This window comes from Hippoglossus stenolepis, chromosome 5, assembly GCF_022539355.2.
Source record: "Hippoglossus stenolepis isolate QCI-W04-F060 chromosome 5, HSTE1.2, whole genome shotgun sequence".
NCBI classification, from domain to species: domain Eukaryota; kingdom Metazoa; phylum Chordata; class Actinopteri; order Pleuronectiformes; family Pleuronectidae; genus Hippoglossus; species Hippoglossus stenolepis.
In genome coordinates this window covers 18,388,829-18,414,671 of record NC_061487.1, presented here as the reverse complement: position 1 = coordinate 18,414,671, position 25,843 = coordinate 18,388,829, and the positions used below count along the sequence as shown (strand labels likewise).

The window sequence follows — 25,843 nt, the reverse complement described above, 5'->3', positions numbered from 1 at the left end:
AGATGTGTCATGTATTATTTGTTCTTCTCAGGTCGTGCACTATGACCCCTGTAGAGGCGGAGCCGGCCAGTGGAACAGTCTCTTCCGCTTTAAACACCTTGCCACTGGGAATTATCTCGCATCCGAGGTGAGTTTTGCTCTTACGCTCGTGTCAGAGCTTCAACTTTCATTTTTATTTTTATAGATGATTCTCATTGTGTCAAATTACATAGTTCTTTTTGAAAAGTAGCAGAAACTTTTTTTTAAATGACAGCATCTGCTTCTCAGTGTCTGTGTAAGCACAGTTGAGGGGGACTTTAGGTGATGTGCTGTAGGTGGCAGTGTTCCCATTGATATGGCCTATATCCCCCATCTTCTGCTGTAAAACAGTCTGGATTATAAGGACGATAATGACATGATGTTCGTCTCCACATCCGAGATCTGAGACTGTTCAATATCTTTTATAGGCAAACCCTGAATTCAAAGAGAACACAGTGGAGTCCCAAGGAGAGGTGAGTCATTCAAACAAGCACATGTAGCTGCAAAACCACTCACAGCTGACTGTCTCACTAACTACTCTACAGGGCTGATAATTACAGTTTTGTGCATCAGCAGTGCAATTAGGTCATCATTTTACACCACGAATGAGTCAGATTGCACTTGACTGAAGGATAAAATGAGTTTGTGACTAGGAAATCAAGTGTTCTACTGCAAAGAGTGATTATCTCAGCAGTTGTACATTTTTTGGTTGGATTTCAGTCCCTTCTCTGTCTCCTCATCCTTTGGTTACGCAACACCACCAGTTCTCTCACACTTAAAGTACACGCACACACACACACACACACACACACACACACGCACACGCAAACTCTGCCAAAGTCTGAATCTATATCGAGACGTTTCTTTCAGCTCTTCACTGCCTTGCACATTTGTATTCTGGCAATGCAAGGAATGCGCACACAAACTCTCCGCCTCACACACTTACTCGTGCACACGCTGAGTTTCAGACACACTGGGGGCTCCTTACATAACATCTGGGTGTGGGGGTGCCCTGCAAGAGCGGATGGAGGGGAGGCAGACGTGCTGTCTGCTCTGCTCCACTTGCCTGTGCTAAGCTGGTGGGGTGAGTCACCGGCGGAGGGGGACGTGAAGAAAGAGGGGAGGGAGTGGGAGGAAAGAGAAGTTGAGGCGCGGAGGCAGCTCTAGGGACCCTCCCATTGACATGCAGCGAACAGCGGGAGAAATGAACCCTCGTCATTATGGGTTGCATCTGCAGCCTGCAGACGAGCTGCCAGCCTACGTACTGCAGAGTCTAACACACAGCACAGATAAATCATGGATCTCTGGCATCATGTCTGTGTTAAATGTGGTTTGGCTCATCCATCCACTCTCACTGATGGAGTTTATCAACAGTGGAGCTCATCTGTCAGTATTAAGGGGAGCATGTGCAGAGAGATATGACAACCAGACACAAAACATGTCCACGCTCCTCTTTATGGTCACAAAGGTCAGAGAGACTTACTTCAAGTAGTTTATATGATAATTTTGACCGCCCCTGTGTGTGCATGTTTGCCTGTGTCCTTGTGTGTGCGGCTGCAGAATGAAACTGACGCGGTGTTCTCGAAGAGGAAGCATCAGGCAGCAGAGAAGATTGCGTTCACCCTGGTCTCTGTTCCCCACGGGAATGACATTGCCTCTCTGTTTGAGCTGGATGCCACCACCCTGCAGCGGGCGGACTGCCTCGTGCCCAGGTCAGTCACTCACATGGGGGCAACACCGACAATAACACTTTGCATCTGCTTTGTTTGTGACCACAGGGGGATTTTTTTTTTTTACTACAATTCACAACATGGAGAACAACAGGTCCTTTCAGAAAATCTGCCATTAGGGGGAGATTGTTACTTTATTGAAATCATCTGCTCATGTGTTATTTTGTTGTTGGTAATGAGAGCAGTCTAAAATAAGTGTGTATACATAACTGGATCAATTCTGAAACAAGTGAAAATCAAATAAAACATATTTGAAGTTTTTCATTCAAATTGCAGTATATTTTATATATCATAAGAAGACAAAGAGTCAACAGTCATGTTAGTGGGCGAGTGAGGCTGCACCTGCACAATGCTGCCTATTGCTAAATGCTAACATTAGCATGGTTAAGTGCTTGTTTGATACAGAATGTGTTATATGCTGATATTTAGCAGAGATTGATTCACGTGTGTTTAAATAATTTTAGGATGTTAGCATGCTATTTGCTAATTCATGCTAAAGACATAGTAGATCATGTTCTAGTACGACCCTTAGTAATTCTCCAGCATGGCTACTTTTCAGTTCAATAACAGCAGCAAGGTCATCCAATAAAAAAATTAAAAAAAACATATCTGCTGTATATATTTTGTTCCATCCTTCCTCAGAAATTCATATGTGAGGCTTCGGCACCTGTGCACCAACACCTGGGTGACCAGCACCAACGTCCCCATTGACGCAGAGGAGGAGCGGCAGGTTATGCTAAAGGTCTAAACCCTCACACACGCACTTATTAGATATTCTGAAACCTGCAAAACAACTAATTGTGAAAAGGGTCTGAATATTTTCAGAAATTCACTCAACTAAAACAAGGGATGCATTATTTGGAAATTTGCTTGGACTGTCACAACAGATTGGCACCTGTCCCACTAAAGAGGACAAAGAGGCTTTTGCCATCGTGTCTGTTCCCCTGTCTGAGGTCAGGGACTTGGACTTTGCCAACGATGCCAGCAAAGTTTTGGAGTCCACTGTGAGAAAGCTTCAGTACGGCAACATCGCTCAGAACGAGAGGAGGTACAGAGACATTATGAGCGTGTTGACGCAGGTCGTACGGGGTGGTGTGAATATTTCATGATTTCAAGTGTTATTTTTTGCCTTAATATCTATTTCAGGTTTGTGACTAAACTCCTGGAGGACCTGGTTTTCTTTGTGTGTGTGGTACCAAACAATGGCCAGGATGTGTTATCGGTGGTCACCTCTACACCCAACCGAGAGAGGCAGAAACTCATGAGGGAACAGAACATCCTCGCCCAGGTCAGCACAAGTACACACACACACACACTTTTCTTTATGTCCTTTACGTCCCTTATGTAGAGACAGATTCATCTGAAGTGTAACAGAAGGACAGTAATGCCCAGAGCAAATCTTAATTGTATTGTATTTCCATTAGTGAGATATTTTATAATAGCTACAGATTAGCCTCAGGAAGTCTGTTTATTGCATTACAGGCTGTAGAACCTCAATTCTTCACTGCCATGTCTGGGTTTCTGTTCCTCTAGATCTTTGGCGTCCTGAAGGCACCATTCACCGATCAGGGTGACGGTGCCATGCTGAGGTTGGAGGATTTGGGAGACCAGCGATACGCCCACTTCAAGTACATGTTGAGACTCTGCTACCGGGTGCTACGGCACTCCCAACAGGACTATCGCAAAAACCAGGCATGTTTTTCTACACACGTCTACTATTGAGTGTTCACTGAGTTGTCATCCGGCTCATTAATATGGTCGTTATCAACAGGACGCAGGGCAGTCCGATGATGGAGAGGTGGAGATTTAACTGGGAGCTTAGAAGTATAGATTCTTCCAGATTGACTTGGAAAATCTATGCGGGCGGAGCAACTGCTGTAATGATGCTTCCTATTATGAAACCTAGGCAGTGGTCAATCAGTCTTTTAATAGATCAGTGGATCAACAGAAATAATTCATGACAAATCTAATAATGAACGTGAGCTCACAGCACAGTTTCTCCTACTTAAATGAAAAGATTGAATTTATGTGGAATACACTCGGGACTCAGTGCGCTCATTGGTATTTCTGCTGTACTGTGTTCGTCTGTCAGGCACAACCACAGACTGTATTAAGATGGACGAAGCAGCTCAACTTCCTCTTACACTATCCACAAATGAAGCTAAAATATCCAAAGTAAACATTGGCCATTTTTGTGCATTTGGCGCCAGATTCTGAGCAATAAACAAGCTCGACCAATCACAAGCTAATGTCAGCTGTCAATCATGATGTTTCATCCCGTTTTATAGCATCAAGTCACTAATCAAAGCCAAAATGGATCAATGTGATAAGAACTACCCAAAATGACAGAAACCATCTCTGAGAAAAATGTATTTGACTTGTGCTTTGACTTTTTTGGGTCCCATCAATTAACATGGAGGAGACAGGATAAATACTGCAGCCAGCCACCAGGTGGTGATTGGCTTCACTTTGAGGAGCTGTCACCTCGTCCATTATTGTGTACAGTCTATGGTTATAACCTACAAGCAGTGGAACCAGTTGAACTTTAGCTTGATACTCATGTATAAGATAAAAAAAATCATTCGACTGACTTAGAACTTTACTCTATGTTCTACTGTTATGTCAACAACCCAGATACTTATTTATACAACAGCTTACAGAAGTAAACAAACAGTACTTAGCTTGTGCTACTAATTTAATCTTGTAAAAAGGACATTTGTTAATGTCACCTTTCAAGATTTTATTTGTTTTTCTGACAAATGAAATGCTCGGGAAGAAAACGATAAATTTTAATTGTGCTCGTTATAATGCTTTCTACATTAACTGATTAATCAGTTGTCAGACGTCAGTAGATTGATGGGTCCAACCCTCAGCCCTGATGAAAGTAATGTGAACGTTACAAGCAGCTGTCAGTTGTAACTGTGGGAAACCTCATGAATGTGAATCAAGGCCTAAAAAAAAAACAAAGTAAACTTGTTGAACAAGTTCTCTTTAGATAATGTTCAAACAAACACAAAACTAAGCGCAGTGATTCAGCTAATTTAATCCGTCTGTGTTACTGGCTCTGACTATTTCTGCCCGATTTCACAACCATCTACAAAAGTGCAGTGTTTAAAACCATATGTTTCTTGTTTCCTCGCAGGAATATATAGCCAAAAAGTTCTCAATCATGCAGTCTCAGATTGGCTATGAGATCCTGGCCGAGGACACGATCACTGCGCTGCTGCACAACAACCGCAAGCTGCTGGAAAAACACATCACAGCCAGAGAGATCGAGACGTTTGTCAGCCTGCTGAGGCGCAACAGAGAGCCCAGGTCAGACACGTTCAACCGCCAGAGACCAGAAGAACCCAGGGGACAATTTAATTACAGAAAACACAGAAGTCATAATTTATTTAGCGAGAGATTAATTTTTACTCACAGCAATTTAACAATATCACGTAACACAACACAATATCTGCATCTTATCCCCTTGTATTGGAATTAATAATTGTTATATAATAGGTTTACCCACTTTACATGTCAAATACGATACCGTATATCCTGTGAAAGACAACTTACACCAACATGTAACGTGTCAGTTTGTGTGTTTCTGTGCTCATGTCTGCTCTGCTCTTCCAGGTTCTTGGATTATCTCTCTGATCTCTGTGTGTCCAACAAGACGGCCATCCCCGTCACACAGGAGCTCATCTGTAAATTTATGCTGAACCCCACCAATGCAGATATCCTCATCCAGACCAAGTGAGTGTGTTTATTTAAAAAAAACAACCGAGTTGCTCCTGTTGCATTTCCCTCGTTCATTTTTAAAAACGTGTTCAATCTCCCCAGCACGTGCGATTGCTGTTTCCTCCTACTCGATAGATATTTCCAGCAGCACCTCTGCGTCAAAGTGTAACGTGTGCAGTTTTGTCTCTTAACCGCTTTCTGTCACACTCTCTCCCTCCTTCCTCAACCCCCCCCCCAGACTAATCTCTAACACAGACAACACCCTGGAGACCAACCTGCTGCAGGAGGAGGTGGAGGACGAGGAGGTCTGGCTCTACTGGATCGACAGCCACAAGGAGCCTCACGGCAAATCCATCCGCCACCTGGCCCAGGATGCTAAGGGCAACCACAAGATGGATATCGACATCATCACCTACTACAGGTGGCGGTTGCACTCTTACCTTTAGTTGTGCCAATGTGCTGAACCTTATTTCCTGCGGAAAACACAAAAGTCGCTGAAACAAACATAGAGAAACCAAATGTTTTACCCCATTTTCTTCCATCTACAAAATAAAAAAGGGTTTCTTCTCCTTCACCTCCTCTGCAGATATCAGCTGAACCTGTTTGCTAAAATGTGTCTGGACCGTCAGTATCTAGCCATCAACCAGATCTCCGGTCAGCTACCTGTGGATCTGATCCTACGCAGCATGTTCGACGACTGCTTGCCATACAACCTCAGAGCCTCCTTCTGCCGCCTGATGCTGCACATGCACGTGGACCGTGACCCGCAGGAAGCTGTGGTGCCCGTACGCTACGCCCGCCTCTGGACCGAGATCCCTTCCAAGATCACCATCCATGAGTGAGAGAGCGTGGGAGATTAAGTGAGTGCTTGTACTTTGTCTGATGCAGAATTAGACAGATTGTGTTTGTTTTGCGCAGGTTTGAGTACGATTCCACTGACAGCTCGAGGGAGGAGATGAAGAGGAAGTTTGCTACCACGATGGAGTTTGTGGAAGAATATCTCAAAGACGTGGTCAGCCAGAATTTTCCATTCGGGGATAAAGACAAGAATGAACTGACACTAGAGGTAAAATCCACTGTTGCATATACACACATTTTCTCAAATAGGCTCAAATTGTACTCTAACAACTGCTCTCACTTCTCTCTTCCAGGTGGTGAATCTGGCTCGGAACCTGGTTTACTTTGGTTTCTACAGCTTCAGTGAGCTGCTGCGTCTAACACGCACCCTGCTGGCCATCCTGGATATTGTCCAGCACCCACTCGCCTTCATGAACAAGCTCAACAAGAGCCCAGAGGCTGGTCAGTGCATTGTTACATTGTGTTGGTCAAATAAGATTAATTTTTTTATGTAGCCCTTTAAACATTCAATAGAAAGTGAAAGGTAACAAGTTATCTTGTGTTTTGTTGTTTCCTTATTTAAGGGGTAAGATAATTGAACAGGGCAGAGAGAGCTTTCAGGTTTTAGATGCAGCAGATAAAAAAAAAAAAGCTTAAGGTAATTTATAAAAGCATCAGGATTTAAATTTAACTGTTCAAATATCAGGGAGAAAAAACATGGAGACCTGATCGAGAAGCTGAGGTATCAGTGGGACAAATATATATATATATATAGGTACAGAAATAGAGACATGTTGATATGAGGATAAAGATGATCCGTCTGCAGATCAGAAGACTGATCCGTTCATGGGAATGATTCACAATAAAAATGCAACTGGATTGACAAAACTTTTTTTGGAAGTGTTTCACATAAGTGGACAAAGACATTAATAAAATAAAACTTCTGGTTCAGTTTAATGGACTGAAGAGAATAACACAATGTTCTCCTGGGCTATCAAATTTTCACAGGCTGGAGATTTAACTTGATGATGATCGCCTTTATACACACACACTCACACACTCTCACACACACACACGCACACACACACCAAGCAAAATATGTAAAGATAAATGTTTCCTTCAGGCAACAATGTCCTTCGAACTATCCACGGCGTTGGAGAGATGATGACTCAGATGGTGATGAGTCGCGGGGTGCCCCACAGCCTCCCCGACACCCCTCCCTCCCTGCGCTACAGCAAAGGGCACTTCCTGCCGGACAACGAGGACGTCATGGTGATGGACACCAAGCTAAAGATCATCGAGATCCTGCAAGTAAGCACTGCTCTCTGGATGTAGGTGGTGCTATTTAACATTTTTCCCCTCCCTGCATAAGTGAGTGACTTTATTTTTGTGCTTTTCTTTAATTGCTGTTTAGTTCATCCTGAGCGTGAGGTTAGATTACAGGATCACGTACTTGTTGTCCATCTACAAGAAAGAGTTTGGGGACAAGTCCATCATTGACTGCTCGGCCTCGACGTCTGAGATGCCTTTCGTGATGCGTGAGAATGAATTACTCTTACGGAAAATATCCTAAATCAGTCTTTTGCTGCCTACTGTACTAAACTGACCTGTTGTTTACTTTATTTTGTCTGTAGCGTCTGAGCCAGACATAGATGAGATTGCAACCAAAGCAGAGAGCATGTTTGCCGGAAGGTGGGTGAAGCTCAGTCTGCCAATTTCTTTTTAATACACTATTCAACACTCGCCAAAGAAACTTGAAAGCTGGATAAGTGCGGTTTTATGATTCCAGCTCTGAGTTGGGAGCAGTGGAGCTTGACGATGAGGGAGGCAGGACTTTTCTGAGGGTTCTGATCCATCTCATCATGCAAGACTACCCCCCGCTGGTGTCCGGCTCGCTGCAACTCATCTTCAAACACTTCAGCCAGAGAGCCGAGGTGCTGCAGGCCTTCAAACAGGTGAGGACAGAGCAGGTTACACACAAGCATTTGATAGCTGGCGAGCGGAGAGTGTGCGGCATCAGGCACTTCCTGTGTTAAGTGAGTTGTCTGTCATGGTTGATGTATTTTGATCATTTTGGATTTGGAGGGGTTCTCCAAAGTGGCGCTCTGAGATTTCTTGGCAGAGATTTTGCTTTCACACGCGTTCCTTCCTTTTAATATCTCTATGTCTGGTTTATTTCTCACCCAGAGTGTGTTTGTGTGTGTCCGTGCGTTTTCCAGGTCCAGCTGCTGGTGTCAGAGCAGGATGTAGAGAACTACAAGCAGATCAAGACGGACCTGGACCAGCTGCGTCTGACTGTGGAGAAGTCGGAGCTGTGGGTGGAGAAGAGCAGCGTCTACAGCAGCGAGGACCTGGTGGTCAGACAGGGCAACGAAGAGAACATCGAGGTGCGGCACCAACATTTTTATGGTATCCATCATCTAAAAGCAAAGTCTGGCCTTCCCGACTTCACAGTGACATTAAGAGCTCCACAGGAAGTGGGTGTGGCCTAACGTCCCATCAGTCACTCAGCTGCATGGTGAAAGGCTGCTTTCTTTGTTATTGTTAATCAGGGTTGGTGGAAACTGTTTTGTTATGTAGCATAGCACATATATAATATATAACATTATTGCTCTTCACAACAGGACTGCTGCTAAGTCAATTTTTAAGAGCCAAGCCTGCAACTTGTTTCATTTCTCAAACATTATTCTTACTTTAATTGTTTGAGGAAAGTTACGACTGCTGGGACTTCCCCCACTGCACTGTGAGAAATGCCTGTTAATTAGACACAGGATACAGAGGCAGCTTTGTGCCGCAGATAAACCTGTCAGGGCCTGAATGTTGCTAAAGGGTTGTGTTTCTGTTTGTCTTTGCTGATGTGTTCTTGCCAGGAGGTTGTTCTGAGCCCAGTCCAGGACGGTGATAATAAACCTCAGATTGACTTTAACAAGGGAAACAACTACAACATTGTCAAAGAGGTGAGCTCCATGTCTGCAATTCCAAGTGTTTCTTATTCGATGACTTTTTCTGCTCTTGTGTATATTATATCAAATATTTCTCTCCGACAACTCACCTGGTTGATCGTGCACCTCATGTACTGAGACTGAGGCTTGAGTTCTCTGCAGCAGCCACAGGGGTCGGTTCTGACCCGGCTCTTTGTTGCATGTCTCTCTCTCTCTCTCTCTCTCTCTCTCTCTCTCTCTCTCTCTCTCTCTCTCTCTCTCTCTCTCTCACTAAGATTCTGTCCCATCAATAAATGCTATAGTGTCTGAAAATATCTTTACAACAGCATTAATAATTAGAATGACACATAATAGAGTGCATACTACATAAATTTGCACAAACTCATAAATATCGGTCCACTGAATTATACACTGCGAGACAGAACTTAAAAAAATATACATATTTCTCAGAGTTAGAGAAAGTAAAACATTTCCTGGATCTGCCGCCTAATCCAGATTTGCACCAGAATTGAATGGGGTCTTCCCTGACCCATATCGCATCCTTCCACCAAGTTTTGTGGAAGTCTGTCTTGTAGTTTTTTTGTGTAATCCTGCTACCTGACAAATAAATCCAGACAAAAACATAATATTGGTGGAGGTAATAATATTTCTCCGTCTCATCTCCAGATCTTACTGCGGCTCAGTAAGCTGTGTTTTCTCGGTAAGAAGAGTCGTGTGCAGCAGCAGAGGCTCCTGAAGAACATGGGGGCTCACACTGTGGTGCTGGACCTGCTGCAGATCCCCTATGAGAAGGTGAATGGATGCATCCTCCTGCTTGATGATGTCTTCCTGTGCCACTGTCTCACTAAACATCTTTGATCGTGTTTGTTTGGTTCTGCCTTGACACAGAGTGACGAGAAGATGAATGAGATCATGACCCTGGCTCATACCTTCCTGCAGAACTTCTGCAAAGGAAATCCTCAGAATCAAGTTCTGCTACATAAACACTTCAACCTGTTCCTCACTCCGGGGGTATGTGGACATGACCTTGCGGTTCTTCTTCTTTGTTGACATGTCCAGTGGCATCATTTTATAATAAGTACAAGGTCCAAAGTAACTGCACCCTGACTGTTTCTTAAACTACTTTTTTTCTGTTACACAAATGAGTCAATATTCTGTTTGCTTGAAACCGATCTCCTCTTAAGACTTAAACTTGGCTTCTGCTGTTTGGTCACCAGTTGCTGGAAGCTGAGACGATGCGTCACATCTTCATGAGCAACTTCCAGCTGTGCAATGAAATCAGCGACCGCGTGGTTCATCACTTCGTCCACTGCATCGAAACACACGGAAGACACGTGCAGTACCTCAGGTTCTTGCAGACCATTGTGAAAGCTGATGGGAAGTATGCGAAGAAATGTCAGGACAAAGTAATGACAGAGGTGGGAAGTTTTTCTTTTTTTTTTTTGTAATCAACATTTAATCCCACCTTGCATGGATATTGGTTATTGTTTGGTGAAAAGTAAAAATATCCAGTATCTTTTAGTATTTCCATTGTTGCACTTATTTAGTTTGATATTTACTGTGATATGTATTTTTATTGCTGATTACCGTTGTGATATATCACGTGAGTTGTATAACATGGATTGTGGGTATTTAAATTGGCAACTGTAATGATCAGAAGTCTAAGGAAGAGGCTAATGCCTAAACATCACTACGGCAAATTAAATACTTAAACAGGTGCTTCTAGATGTGCAGGTTTTCACATCTAGAAGGTAAAAATGTATTCTTAAATATTAATTATGGAAAATCTTTGTGGGAAATTATAATTAATTTAAATTTGAGGGTACACACCTTACAGTCATATCAGTGTGTGTACTGTTAAGTTGCAGGGGGACTTTGTTGGATTAGATGACATTTACTCAAGATTTGTAAAAATATAATTCTATGCTTTAAAATGTAAAAGTTACTTTGTGAAATATTTCCAAATCAAAGCATTTCTGCTTCCCTGCATATGTTAGTAAATTGGTGGTTGACCCTGCATGTGACTTGTTTGTGCCTGTGTCCAGTTGGTGAACGGCGGCGAGGACGTGCTGGTGTTCTACAACGACCGCTCCTCGTTCTCCGTGCTGCTGCAGATGATGGGCTCTGAGCGCGAGCGGACGGATGAAGACGGAGCTCTGGCCTATCACAACACGCTGGTGGAGCTGCTGGCTGCCTGCACCGAGGGCAAGAACGTCTACACGGAGCTGAAGTGCAACTCTCTGCTGCCACTGGACGACATAGTTAAAGTTGTCACTGACCTCAACTGTATACCAGAGGTAGGAGCCAGATAGTTTTACGAGAAAATAATAAAACAGCTTGATTTATATTGTTAAAATGAACAATATTTATAGAATTTAAAGTTTAAGGCATCACGTTTCTTGTTTTTTTTCTTGACCTTTTCAGGTGAAAACTGCCTATGTGAACTTTGTGAATCACTGCTACGTGGACACAGAGGTGGAAATGAAGGAGATCTACACCTCCTGTCATATCTGGAAACTCTTTGACAACTTCCTGGTGGACATGTCCAGTGTAAGGCTCAATCAACCAGAGCGCACACCTCCGCCAAGGCCCAACAGTCACCTTAAATACAATCAAGCTGCACCAAATTTCACACACTTATCGATATCAGTCCTGTAAATATGCCTGATGAGTTTCATCAAGATCCCTGAGTGATTCCCTGGTTTATTTCGTTGATCTGCTCCCGGATCCAGATCTGCACCAAAAGACCTAAACTTATATTCTAAATCGTTTCACAAACTGCATGTTCAGAGACAATCATAGTGACGGGATGTGAGAGTTTTTCTTGTAGAGGAACGATCGTCAATTTGCTTTTTGCTTTTTTTAAGGTTTGCAACTCGACCACCGACCGTAACCATGCCGATTCAGCCCTGGAGAAGTATGTGACAGAGACAGTGATGGCCATAATTAAGGGTTTCTTCAGTTCACCTTTCTCCGTCAACCATTCCAACCTTCAGGTATTGTTCTCCACCCCTGACAAGCGGCTGAAATGTGCCCGCAGCAGGAGGCTCACTCATGCCACATCTAAATCCTTTTGCCATTTTTTTTTGCCTCTGTACATTAAAAAGTATTTGACAGCAGACGGCTGCGTTAACAGGACTCCCACCTGGGACCGTGTTGTTTCGTTGTACTTAGAGCAGCTGTCGGAGCTGTAAAATGCAGGAGTCTGACTAAACGTGTTCCCATTAAGCTTATCTTTGTCTTTCCCTTCACTTGTGTCCTATAAAAAACATGATCCCCTCCTCTCTCCTGTTTTCATAGACAAACCAGTCTATCTTCATCAAGCTGCTCCAGTCATCTTTCAGGATCTACAACTGCACCTGGCTCAACTCGGCTCAGAAGGCTAATATAGAGAGCTGTATTAAAACACTGGCGGATGTGGGTGAGTGCAGCTCCTCCAGCCTTGATGGAGAAAGAAGCCTTCAAATCCATTAATACTGCCATATTAAAAGTGAATCGTTGTGTACCACCATCCATTTAGAGATTTCTTTCATTCACACAAATAAATCCAGACAAAAACATAACATTGGTGGAGGTAATAATATTTCTCCGTCTCATCTCCAGATGTTTATGTCCCAGAAGCTATGGCGTTTGGATGCCTGAGCTATCACACTGACATTTACAGCTTCATGTTCCTCCACAGCCAAAGCTCGTGCCATCGCCATGCCAGTGGACCTGGATAGTCAGGCCAACACTTTGTCCCTGAAGTTCCACACCAACATGGTGCAGCGAGCGGCCAAGGACTGGAGGATCTCTGCCCGCACGCGACCACGCAAGGAGCCGCTGGGTGGCCCCGACTACAAGAACATCATCGAGAAGCTGCAGGTGCACAGACAAAAACGAGTCAAATGAAAACACCAGACTCCACATGTACTTTGATGAGGGCTTCATGTATTATATTCAGCAGAGTCAATATCTCTAGGACAGCATTGGACTGAGCATTCGTGTGTGTGTGTGTGTTCAGGGGGTCGTGTCCTGTCTGGACGAGCAGTTCAGCCCAAAGGTTCAGGCAGAGTTTTCCGTGCTGGTGGACGTTCTCCACAGTCCTGAGCTGCTGTTTCCAGAAGCCGCTCGGTTACGCTGTGAGAGCGGAGCCTTCATGTCCAAGTGAGTCTGCGTCCACGTCGGCACGTCTGACATCAGTGTTTTCAGTAGTGAAGACAGAGAGTTGCTGACAGCAGTTATTTTTTTCTTCGCTAGTATTCAACATGTGTTTCTCTAGAAATTGCCATGGAAAAAAGCAACAGTTCAACCTAAATCGTCACAAATGAATTACTACCAATAACTATCATTTTTATATTTATTCATTATGCCTCAGAAACTGTGGAGAAGTAACAGTAATACTAAGAAACAAACCATAAAGAGCTGTATTTATATAATAATAGGTTTAAATTACACAACAGTAAATATATAAAGAAAAACTGATTCAAATAGTTTGATACATGATGGAACCTCCAGGGGTGCTGTTACTCTGCTGCAGCTCTCTGACCTCCCTGGAGAGCAGGAGAGGAGAGTTCACCTGTGGTGACAAATGAAATATTGCTTTGTTTTCAACTTGTGAGCCAGTGACTGCATTAGCAGGACGCCATGATGAATGACCGAGCGCTTGTTGTCACTCTGCCAGGTTGATCAAACACACCAAGCAGCTCATGGACAAAGAGGAGAAGCTGTGTATCAAGATCCTGCAGACCCTCCGAGAGATGCTGGACAAGAAGGAATGCTTCCAGGAGGCTGTGAGTACCTGACCCTGCAGGGGGCGAACGTCACTCAAATGTGGTTTTATTAAAAAATATGATACTTTTAAGAAGTTAAATCTCAGGATATTATAATTGGGTGAAATACAATGCAAAGATTGCAGTGGATTCCGCCCTGACTTCATGTGCCAGCGGTGCTGCGCTCCTATCAGCAGTGCAGTGTAGTCCTTGTTTTCTCCCAGGTCTGTCGGCCCAGAGCCCAGACTCCCCTTCATCAGTATGCTGTGGGCCTCGCTGTGTTACATAAGGCAGGGAGGCACTTGAGGACACACTCGCACTGAGAGGGAGAATAGGAGGGAGGAAGTAAGGGAAGGAGGAGGAGTGAGGGTGGAGAGCAAGGGGGGGGGGGCAAACACTGAACAAGCAAATCAATACTGCAGCGAGTTAGGGGCGCGGGAGCCCATCTCCTGCTGCACCCCCTCTCAGCCAGAGAGACCAGGAGTGCGAAAAAGACAAGAGTTGGTAGAAGAGACTGATGCTGGTGGTGGTATGTGTGCAAGGTGACAGCCAGAGTAGACAAAAAGTCTGTTCTCTCGTGTTGAGGTGACACCGTGCAATTCATTGAACTCCAGTCAAGACTTCAGTCAGTGTGGGTAATGAAATCTTAGTGAGAGGGAAACAACTCCAGAGAATGGTTCTTTGTTTGGCGTCGCCCGGAGCTGCTTCCTCTCCTGCTCACAAAAAAGTTGAAGTAAAGTGAGAAAACATGTGTCTTCTGACCACGAGGGATTCCGTGCAGATAGGAATATTTTGGGCTGTTTCTGTTGCGTCACTTATTTAAATAGAAAGTACAGTATGTATGTTGCTATACCCTCTCTCCGTTGGTGTGATTGCATTCATAACACTGTCAGAACTACCTCTCTCTATATAGTAACATGCCAGGCAGCCAGTGTCGCTTACAGCAGCTTGAGGAGTCAGAGTTTTGTTTTTCCCTATTTGTGTCAGTCAGCCAAGATGTTTATATTTTTTTCGTTTTTTTTTCAAAAGGCAAATGATTCAACAGTTGTGTTGAAGAGGATCAGGCGAATTCAAAGTGGAAAAACATTCACTTTTTTCAAAAAAAATAACGTCTCGGCGCATTCGAGCAGCCAGACAGTGCGGTAACGATATGTGAAATGTCAGTTTGTGTAGGTGTGTGTGTGTGAGTGTGATCGAGCATGTATTTGTAGCCGCTCTTTGTCATATCCCTGTAGCCCTGAGCGTGGAGCTGCAGCATCACTGCACAGGAGAGAGAGGAGTGAAGAGAGAGAGAGAGAGAGAGAGAGAGAGAGAGAGAGAGAGAGAGAGAGAGAGAGAGCGGGTGATGGAAATAATGAGAGAGGGAGAGGCAGACAGACAAAAACAGAGAGAGAGAGAGAGAGAGAGAGACAGAGTGACAGCACAGGCAGCAGAGGTTGGTGGCTCCCCTGGGGTGCAAGTGGTGGGTGGAGGAGTGTGAGAGAAAGAGATGGAGTGATGGAGGGAGGGAGGGAGGGAGGTAGTGAGTGAGGGAGCCATGTGAGGAGCCATGTGAGTGGAAGGGAAAAAAAAAAGTGGGCAGCGGCTGCAGGGTGAGGGATTGGAGAGAAGCAGAGTCTGCTCAGTCCATGAGGAGACAGGGCAGGGGGTGCGCTTACGTAACAGCCTGCAGTGGCTGAGCCAGCGTCACGTGGAACATCACGTTCTCACTCCCTCCCTCCCTCCCTCCCTCCCTCCTTACTCTCACTGCTCTGTCCACTCGCTGCCTCCCTCTTCCTCCTTTGCCCCCTCCGTGCTTTGTCTCGGTCTATCGCATTCTGTCTGCCCGCCTGAATTATTTTTCTCTGCTCCACCCAAGCCCTGCTCTCTGTTTACTTTGGGTCACACTCAGGGTGCTGGTCGGGCAGTGAGGACAAAGTCTGCAGGAGACACTGTGTGGGGGATGTGTTAGCTCTTATTTCTGCACCTAACTGTCAGATAAGGGAAGCTTTGCAAATGCTTGTGCTCTCACTCGCCCTCAAGACCTCTTGGGGCGTCTTTTAATTTGGAAAGACTTGAAGAAAACATTACTTGATGCATAACTATTTTGAGACAATATTAAAATATATAAATAAATTGCCACGATAGACTTGAAATTCAGAATTTAATCATCACATGCACTGACATTCGTCTCTGGTTTTTCTATTGTTAACAATGGGGGAAAAAAACAAACCCCGCTGTTTGTTCGTCCTTCTCTTTGGCTCAGACCAGGCACTAACATCTGTCTCAGGTGATGGGATCAGCTCGAAGTACAGGTGTGAACGCAGCCAAGATGTATTGACGATGCATTTGAGATCCAATGAGGTGATCTGGGACACGTTCTTTCAAATGTGTCAACGCAAAAGCTTCTTGGGCCACATGTGAAGGACCGCCTACTCAGCTGACATCCTCTGACCCGCTTCAGTTTCACAGGGAACCAAAAACTTCTGAGATTTCCCCAAACGTTGATTCAGATTTTTAGAGGAGGATCATTTTCTTTTCAGTTTTTTCTTATTATTTCAAAAGTTAAAAGAAAACAAAGTATTTTTATCTTTGCCTGAGCAGTCATGTACATGTTTATAGACCAATAACGGAGAAGCGAGAGGGTGAGTTAACGAACTTGGAGCTGTCCAGTGGTGATCAGATTACCCAAGATGCATCCTAATGTCAAGTATGAACACGTCATTTCTCTACACTGACTCTGGCACTCAACCACAAGGCCAATCCTTCCTACAGAGGACTGTAAAAAACGTACCAGTAAAATCACTAATACATATAGATTCCTTTTTAATTTTTTTTTTCAATTAAGTAACTTTCTGAAACAGCCGGGCGCTATAGATTTAGCCAACGTCATTCAAACAGGGGTAAATATATCTTGTTGGGGATGATTCTCCTGCTGAAACATTTCACAGGAGCATTTAATTACAAAAGTAGGACCGTTTAGGACTGGCTCAAAATAAACCACTACCCACGCTAATTGTAATGAAGGAACATGTCAGAATATTCTTAATAGTTTTTGTCCATGTGCAGAGGAATAAGATTTATTAGGGCTTGTTTTTTTAGTAGCATCAGTTTATTGTTGGGTTTTTCTTTCTATGACACTTGTTGACAAAAAGAGAAATTACAGAACTTCTGTCCTCTGCAGTTGCCACCAGCGTGTAGTTCATAATGCAGCTGTTGTTTTTGTGAAGACCTGCATGTACAGTACGCATGTAATGTGCATGTAATCATGTAATTGCGTCGTCCTGTTTAGCGAGGACTCAAAAAGCCAGTTATGTAACACAAATCACTCACACTCTTTCTCTTCATTCCTCCCTCTCTTTCACACTCATCCCTGTCATTAACACACCATCTCTGCCCGTCTTCCCGCCCCTCTCTCCCTCCCCTGCTTGCCAAGTTTTGCACCACCTGCCCAAGGCAAAGCTGATTTACAGATTACCACCTAAGTGCATCACATGCATGTATACGGAAAGCCTAACTTAGACACACACACAGTCACTCATTCACACACACACACACACACACACACACTCACTCACTCCTGGGCATGCAGTGCCACGCTGGCTGTCCCTGTGTGAGCTCATCCTGAAGTGTTTTCCCTGATTATCTGTCTGTTGATGGAAGCAGTGGAACATGGCTTAGGTTCATCCACAGGCAGCAGGTCAGCAGCCAGGGAGCAATCTGAGCTCAGGGATGGTTTGACCTTTGGCTGGATCCAGGATGACGCAGCACCATGGATCAAATTAGAAAGTTGGACTCGTGAGCAAAGAGATTTAAAATCTGCAACCTGAATAGAGCGTGACAGCTTTGGTTCCAGGAAGTAAATTTCCCATTCGTTTTCTCCCTGGACGTTTTGAGAATAGTTTGAAGCAATGCACCAGGCCGACCAGCTATGAGATGAATCGTGACTATAAAACTGAATCAGAGCAAAAAACATATGAGAAAATGGACAAAAGTTGAAGGTACAAGACTGTGTACATAGGTTTTTAAGAATGTAAGAACTATGCATCCCATAAACCGTTATGATTGATCCCTCACTTCGACTTCTAGTGCTTCTAGTGACTTCTTTATTTTGCTCATCTCTAAAAACACTACAGCATGTTCAAAGGGAAGTGGCCTTTGTGGAAATTAGACGCTGAATGATCTCATCGCAGCCGACATTATTTTTCGCGGTTGTGGTCAATGTTTCCATGGTAACAGCGAGCTCCACCAACATTCGTTGCTTTTACACCTGGGGATTGTGGCTAATGTAGTCCTTATCCTTGACATTGCAGTTGATATCATAACAGACTTGTGGCTTCAACAGGAGCAGATAATATCATTACACAATCCCGTAGCTTGTGCTAAGTCTACCATGGATGGTAACAATATTATGGCTAGTAATCAAAATCTCTATTCAGAAAATGAATGTTGATCTCTATACCTTTTTTTATCTAACACCAAAGAACAACAATAACAACAATCTCAGTGGAAATCTGTTAGTCGTCTATTTTTTACTCCTGGGGTTTTATTTTTAATTCTCCCTCTTGGCCTTTCTTCTCTCGATCCTCCAGTCAGGTGTCTCTTAGTTGAGTATTATGTTTTGGTTGCCATAGCGATGACGGATTAGCCCATGTTGTTTATCTCTCCGGTCTTGTCCTGACTGGGCACAGGATGTCTGTGTAGAAATGCCCGCAGACCACAGATGACTTGCCGACTTTTTAGCTCTGGGCTCTGAAGGAAAGAGATGCAATGGGGGAAAAAAAAACACTTTTACCAAAAGTTATGAGCCGCTGTGAATGAGATGAATTGTCAGTGTGAAGATTGTTTCGACATGTAGCGTGCTACTTGAATCTGATTGCATGTGAGTTAGGTCACTTGTGCTCAGGGAGGCACATGACAGTTTTCACCAGTTGCTGCTGGCTTTCAATTTTGCTCATGAGGAAGAGCTGCTGGACAAAATCCTAGAAATACCTCAAAACAAGAGCCCAAAAGTAATTCAACAATTTGGGGAAGTTCACACTATTTGACCTTTGTTGACCCGTTCAGATTCTGTAGTTTGGTGCTAAGTGTGTTTCAGTCGGTGTCATGACTGTCGGATTCGCCACACTGCAGAATTAGTAAATGTTAGTACCTGCACTGTTGGTAGAATTTACATGGTTATTGTGTCCTTTTGTATGTGATAACTCGTTAATGACAATAGTGACCACACCTCTATTAAAGAAAACCTGTACTCACTTTATATATAGATGTATATTTAGAGATATATTTGATTGATTGACAGAATTGCATCGGACACAAACAAACAAATCTGTAATTTGACGAAGGCAAAAGTGTTGAGTCAGCGTGGCTACATTTTGACTATAAATGTTTTGGATATGTTTCACTCAAAAGCATAAATGTGAACCTCACGGTGGTGCAAAAGGTCAGGACACATGATCTGGAAGCCATGAAAGTCTGAATAACATTTTGCACGAGTCCGTCCTGTAGGTTTTCCATTCGCCTGTGTACACCTTTTACTCCTGGAGACACCATGTTCTGGATGACTAAGACATTTCCCTGTGGCTTTAGAGACATTTTGGCCTTAACAGTGCATCTAATCATTAATAATAGGAATGGATGTCGGTGGATGCCTTGCTACAGTGTGAAAGATGATACATCACGTTGCTCCACATGAAACGCCCATAGCTTTTCCACAATCCAGAGAAATGTACGTCATGGCAATAGCACGAACAGGGTTTCCTGGGATGGAATCAAATTCCCAGCCTGAATTACCGTTTCAGTCCGTCCCTGTTGTCAGCCAACCGGTCTTCAACATCACAGCCCACCTAACAAACACAATCAGTGCTTAATAGCGTTAAGCACGCTTCCACAGTGACTCTGCCAGCTAACAGATGGCCTTTTGCTGAATGCTTCTTGACCTCGCTGGTCCTGTATTTCCCTGAATCCGTTTTACCAATTCCTTTCACATGTGGCCCTAATTTGTTTTGCTTATGTGCTCGCTCATCTTATGTGCTGAGGGATCGCAGCTTGAAAGCTGTGTAAATGGCGGCACATGATGCGTACGTCAGCACATGTGTCTCCTGCAGGATCTCATCAGATGCATGGCGCACGGTAGACACCTGACCGGTCCTGTGTGCTAAGCTGCAGGGCTGTGACCACGGGTCAGGAGACGTTTCTTATCCCGCAGGAGGGAAGAGAGGTGGGATGGAAAAAGAGCAGAGATGGAGCAGGGACAGTTCTGTCTGTATTATCCTAACTTCATTTAAACAGGATCAGCTAACATACTGTTGTGTAGCACAGCCAAACATCACAGTGCTTCAGCAATAATTCACTCAGTGATTAGCAACAGCAGCGTGCCATGCTGACTCTAGCTCCTGTTTACTCACATGCACGACTGTCAAGACAAGACGCCACCAATTATATTACTGAGATTTGTTTTTAGTGGCCAAAACCTTTTACTTTTAGATTATGTACTTCCAGGAGGCTGAACCTCGCTGGAAAACTAAGCATAATAGCTTTATTACCTGAGCGTTTGTTTGTTGGTTTCTATGTCTGTCTGTCTGTCTGTTAGCAAATAGTACTGGACAGATCACCACAGAACCTGGTGAAGGGATGCGGTATGGGTTAGGAAGAACATTTTTTAACATTGTGAGATGGCATTTTTAAAACATTTTCAATAATTGATAGTTATGAGTGTGTACGATTTGGTGCAGATCCAAATAAAAATGCGGATCTAGTGATTTTATGTGGTTTCACAAGGGGTCTGTTGGACCTTGGTGGAGGTATGTACTCTACTGAGTGACATTCTACTTTTTTTGTTGGTTGGTTTGTTTGTCAGCAGGATTACACAAAAGCTACTGAACGGATTTCCATGAAACCGGGTGGAAAGATGGGACACGAGCCAAGAAAGAACCTATTAAATGTTGGCACTGATCCAGACAAAGGTTTTTTTTAATTTAAATTATCTCACAGAATAATTCATGGATCTTGATGAAAATATCAGGCATATTTAGGGGACTGATATTTATGAGTGTCTGCAACTTGTAGCGGCTTAACTGAATCTAAGGAGACTGTTGGGCCTTGGCGGAGGTTTGGTTACTGAGTGCTTCCAGTTTCTAATAATGTGTAAACGGTGTTTCAAAATCCCCTTTAAACTGTCAGGAGTGAGACTGAAAAATACAGTTTAGTTGGAAAAAAATTTGCTCGGCCTAACAAAATCTGGAATCTGTCTAAAGAAGATTTCACCTTTGGAAATTAAACTTCTGCAATGTTGCAAATGTCATGACCTCAGTGTCTGTTTTCACTCTCACTCTTCCCATAGTGTTTGCACAGAAACCACAGGCTAGTGTGACTGTTGGAAAAAACCCCCATTGAAATAGTTTTATATTACAGAAGGCTCCTTTTCCCTCCAGTAACTCCTCAGAGAAGGAAACTGAATTCTTAGATAACATTGAAAACACACATTTCTACACTGTACATGATCAGATCGAGTTTCAAACTGAGTTTTAGTATCACGTGGAAGTGAAAAGATAATAATACTCGGAGGGTAAAGTTTCCGGATGAAACTCTGTGCTGAACAAAGTGTGTTGACTGACGTTACTGCTGGGATCTAAGTGTTGCTTCCTGAGGTTGTCAGATGTTGCTCGGGCCTCACATGGCCTGTGGGGGAAACTCTGCTTGTGCTGTGTCACATTGTACTCCATCACGTTGTTTACAAAAGACACACACCCAGAGTCCTCTCATGTTTCTGTCATGGGAGAAAGTAACACAGACGAAAAACTATTAGCCCCGCCAATTTGAATGTTATCTGGGTAGGATTCCTCTCCGCTGCCGCTCTAGTCTATAATCGACCTTGTCTGACCTGAGCGGCTTGAGCCTCCTCCTGCCTATTCCTGGCAGCGTCTGTCTTGTTTCTCAGCTGGCGCTGCCCTTCGCTGCCTGCGTGAGTGTTTCAGACCACCTAAAGAAGCTCAGGGCAGTCTGTGTCTTTGTCTTTCTCTCCGTGCAACTCTCCGGAGCCGGAGAGATCTGCAGACAGAGGAGGGAGGGTGAGTGAGGATACCAGAGGTGGGGATCGGCAGCTCATCTCCAGCCCGGACACCAGAGCCGCAGTGTGGCGTGCCGGGGCACATTTTAAAAACACCACGAATGTCTGCTCCTCGCTCGGTTTTTGTTTGTTCCTTTCCTCCTCCCCCTCCCCCTCCTCCCCTTACTTCTATCAGATCTTCTCCTACCTCTATTTCTATCTCTCTTCCTTCTACCGTGGCTCTTACATCACCTGACTGGAGTTTTTCTTGTCAATGCAGCAGCAGGCAGATGAGTCAGGCTCGGTTGACTCTCCTCTACAGCCATGCTGCCTCCCCTCTCCTCTCCCCTGCTCCCCTCTCACTCTGCAGACAGACTGCATCACCCCCAAAGGGACGTGGAGGCGAGCAGAAAAAAACTGTCACTACTTTCAGCCCCCTCCCCACCGGGATGTGTCTTTCACCGGTGATTGAGAGTCATGCAAAAGACACGTCCTCTGTCAGAAGTTTAACATATGCAATCAGTTAAAGAGTGCATGGGGATGCGCCGCCTCATAGAGAGTGCTGCTGAGATTGTATTTGCACTTGCACCGAGTTCGTGTGTGTGTGTGTGTGTGTGTGTGTGTGTGTGTGTGTGTGTGTGTGTGTGTGTGTGTGTGTGTGTGTGTGTGTGTGTGTGTGTGTGTGTGTGTGTGTGTGTGTGTGTGTGTGTGTGTGTGTGTGTGTGTGTGTGTGTGTGTGTGTGTGTGTGTTTGGGAGACAGCTCAGCCAGACAGTGCAGGCAGACAAGCGTCTCTGCTGACTGCAGATGAGATGGAGTGTTTACTGACACAGGGAGCATCAGCTGCACGTGCTCCTCTCCAGCTTTGCTTAGTTTGAGGCTCTTCAGCTGGACTTTGCCTGGGTGGCCCCTCATGGCCAAGCACGCACCTAATTTGCTTGATCTGTCACTGTCAGATAATTAAAGGGTGCTGTTTGGATTTTTGTAGAAAACCTACCCTCAATTGATCTTTGATAATTCAGTCTCGGTGTCTAGGAGATGTTTTTCCTTCATTACAGTTTTATGACATTTGCATATTGAAAGCAGCAAGCAACTTAAAACAACACGTATAAAATGATCTACACAAATGAGTCACAATGAGCTGAATACCAAATACACAGACTGTCGACATCAACAGTGGTGAGACAATCCCAATAAGACACCTGTAAGCAAAAAATCACCGCCGCCTGCATCAATCACAAAAAAAACCACACTAAAGATGCACAAAATCTGACAAAATATGATTGTTTTTATTATCAATAAAAAAAAAATTGGACCTTTTACTTTCTGATAAATTATCAAACCTATAAAAATGCCTGTCACTTGCACGGTGTCCTCAGATTGCCTTTTCTGTCTGAGCAGCCAAATATGTGAAGCAGCAACACTGTGAAGCTGGAAGAGAGTTTCATCACTATTGGTTATTTTCATTTCTAATGCATTAAAATCCCTGGTGATGTACTTTTAGCTGATCAACTAATTGATTAATCAGTGAATAATTCAGCACTAATTTGATGCCTACAGCTAAAAATATAAATATGGTGAATAGTAATATGTGTAATGGTGTCTGCACCTTCGTGCATACATAATGATCGGTTGATTAAGCACCTCAGACAGTTTGAGTTTTGCAGAACTGATATTTTTTTGGGGAGTATTTCTGTTTTATCTTGTCCTCCACCTGTAAAGCCTTTTGGGGACAGGCTGATTGTCCTACTAACTCGTTTCCATGGAAACCACAGGTGGCTCCCTGCGGTCCATTCATCCTTCAGCTCCACCCTTCATTCATTCTATTCATCCATCCTGCCCCTCCGTTGATCACAAATGACGAGGCCGGTTTGAGTTGTCAGGTTGTCATAGAAACTGATGCTGACCACCTTCGGTGTCCGTACCTTCTTCTTCATATGTCGTCCTGTCATCCTCCATCCCTTACTCCTGTTGCACACTAAAAACAGGTGGTGACACATAGGGTTGCAAAATTCCGGGAATATTCAAAGTTGGAAACTTTCCATGGGAATTAACGGGAATATACGGGAATTAACGGAAATTAACGGGAATAAACTGGAAATTTTGTGGGTAATTTATACTAACTGTATTTACCTTGTCATATACAGACATAAATATAAACATTTTGTTTTGTCATAAGCTGATTTGAGCCCTGAGGAAACTTTGGGCACTTGACTATATGCTTCTGCATCTTTGTGGCATTCTTAACATAGGTCTTTGCACAGTATTTGCAAATGTCCACAGCCCTTCCTTCTACATTGGCTGGGGTGAAATGTCTCCACACATGAGATAGTGCACGTGGCATTGTTCTGTAGAATAAGATGAGAAAAAAGCTTGTAAAAAACACTAATGCAATGCCAGGGATATAAATAGTTAGCTAAACAATTGGAATCGTCTTTAAAAATATTTTACAATTGATGGATAAATGAATAGAAATAGGCTAGATGAACAATCCTCAATCAGCATGCTAATATATTTTCCCCAGTAATATCATCAAAACTTCCCTGACTAGTCCTTGGGCTAATGCAGTAGTGTGGCCTCAATAGCCCTGCTGTAGTGTGCAGGATGCTGGGAATTATCTGTGCATGTGATGGAGAAATGCACAGTTTAGGGTTGAAATTCAACGTGCAGCGTGTGCTGCATTCCATACATCTTTAAAATAGAGTTTTGAATGACGTTTTTATTGCTCAGCGTTTAATTTGCGGTAATTTTTTTTTCAAAATTCCCAAGCTTAACTTCCCATGGAAAGTTTCCGCCCCTTTTGCGACCCTAGTGACACATCACCCACCCGTCAGTCACTCTCGTACTTACGCGACCATTGTGGTGAGATAATCATCCAATCTCATGCTGAAGAAATGTTTTCAAGAGATGGAAATCACCTTCCCTATAAAGATGTGCCGTAAAAGCTCAGGAGGTTTGTGATGTAGTTTCCCTGAATAACAAAGAACATCATCATATCCCAAAAATACCACATCCAGCTGCATTTCATCACTTCTCACTTAAGAGTTCGTGTCCATTAACAATCACTGAAACCAATGTTGGTGAATGAAATTGTCATAAACTGAAAATGATACGTTGTAATGAACAGAAAAGGCACAAAATGGCCATAGTTTGTGCAGTTTTCAGGTTGTGCAATAATGAGACAACATGTCTGGTCCAGAACTTTAATATCATGGTCGAATTTTCAACACAGGATAAAGAAAGCATCAATATTTACAATTTCAGGAAAGACCATCACTAATTACAACAAACCAAATTAGAAGGGCTCATATCGTTGCCAAGGCCCAACAATCCCTTCAAATTGCCCTGAAGCGAAATCAAACTGCGCACACTCATGGATATCCATACCGTAAATATGCCCCAAAACCCCACCTTTTCATCATGTTTCAAGAAAATCAGTGCTGTAGTTTTTACAAACAGTCAAACTGTCAGCAATGAAAACAAAATGAAAACCTCCCATAAAAGCTCCGTTTGGATCTACTCATTGGGCGACACTCGTTGTCATGCTCCTCAATCAGATCATTTGTTAATAAGTCATCATTTGGATCAAGGAAGAAAAGCATCAAGGTGATTCTTCACTTCAGATGCAAGATGAAATCTGCTGTTAAAGAGATTATCTAGTTCCAGTGACGACACCTCACCCTCAACATAAGTATCCTCATGTCTGTTGATGCGTCCTTCACTTTGTCATTATCTTCATGGTCATGTCTCACAAAATGTTACTTTTTCAAATGTGGTAAAATGTGAATCTGTACTCTCTCAGACTGTGATGTGG

The 25,843-nt window shown here is 43.6% G+C and overlaps 1 protein-coding gene across 2 annotated transcripts in view; it reads left to right on the top strand.

Moving 5' to 3' along the window:
- itpr2 (inositol 1,4,5-trisphosphate receptor, type 2) overlaps positions 1 to 25,843 on the top strand; it is a 56,664-nt gene that overhangs the window by 10,453 nt on the left and 20,368 nt on the right. For both annotated transcript variants that reach the window (XM_035157356.2, XM_035157355.2), the window contains exons 9-37: positions 32 to 127; positions 447 to 491; positions 1,579 to 1,730; positions 2,391 to 2,490; positions 2,636 to 2,796; positions 2,895 to 3,036; positions 3,282 to 3,440; positions 4,891 to 5,063; positions 5,370 to 5,489; positions 5,713 to 5,895; positions 6,061 to 6,312; positions 6,393 to 6,540; positions 6,626 to 6,773; positions 7,435 to 7,622; positions 7,726 to 7,849; positions 7,946 to 8,003; positions 8,101 to 8,266; positions 8,531 to 8,698; positions 9,182 to 9,268; positions 9,920 to 10,045; positions 10,142 to 10,264; positions 10,471 to 10,671; positions 11,299 to 11,550; positions 11,678 to 11,803; positions 12,121 to 12,249; positions 12,554 to 12,674; positions 12,936 to 13,117; positions 13,257 to 13,399; positions 13,917 to 14,025. In XM_035157356.2, coding sequence (XP_035013247.1) covers positions 32 to 127; positions 447 to 491; positions 1,579 to 1,730; positions 2,391 to 2,490; positions 2,636 to 2,796; positions 2,895 to 3,036; positions 3,282 to 3,440; positions 4,891 to 5,063; positions 5,370 to 5,489; positions 5,713 to 5,895; positions 6,061 to 6,312; positions 6,393 to 6,540; positions 6,626 to 6,773; positions 7,435 to 7,622; positions 7,726 to 7,849; positions 7,946 to 8,003; positions 8,101 to 8,266; positions 8,531 to 8,698; positions 9,182 to 9,268; positions 9,920 to 10,045; positions 10,142 to 10,264; positions 10,471 to 10,671; positions 11,299 to 11,550; positions 11,678 to 11,803; positions 12,121 to 12,249; positions 12,554 to 12,674; positions 12,936 to 13,117; positions 13,257 to 13,399; positions 13,917 to 14,025 — 4,182 coding nt within the window. The remainder of the gene's footprint in view (positions 1 to 31; positions 128 to 446; positions 492 to 1,578; positions 1,731 to 2,390; positions 2,491 to 2,635; positions 2,797 to 2,894; positions 3,037 to 3,281; positions 3,441 to 4,890; positions 5,064 to 5,369; positions 5,490 to 5,712; positions 5,896 to 6,060; positions 6,313 to 6,392; positions 6,541 to 6,625; positions 6,774 to 7,434; positions 7,623 to 7,725; positions 7,850 to 7,945; positions 8,004 to 8,100; positions 8,267 to 8,530; positions 8,699 to 9,181; positions 9,269 to 9,919; positions 10,046 to 10,141; positions 10,265 to 10,470; positions 10,672 to 11,298; positions 11,551 to 11,677; positions 11,804 to 12,120; positions 12,250 to 12,553; positions 12,675 to 12,935; positions 13,118 to 13,256; positions 13,400 to 13,916; positions 14,026 to 25,843) is intronic.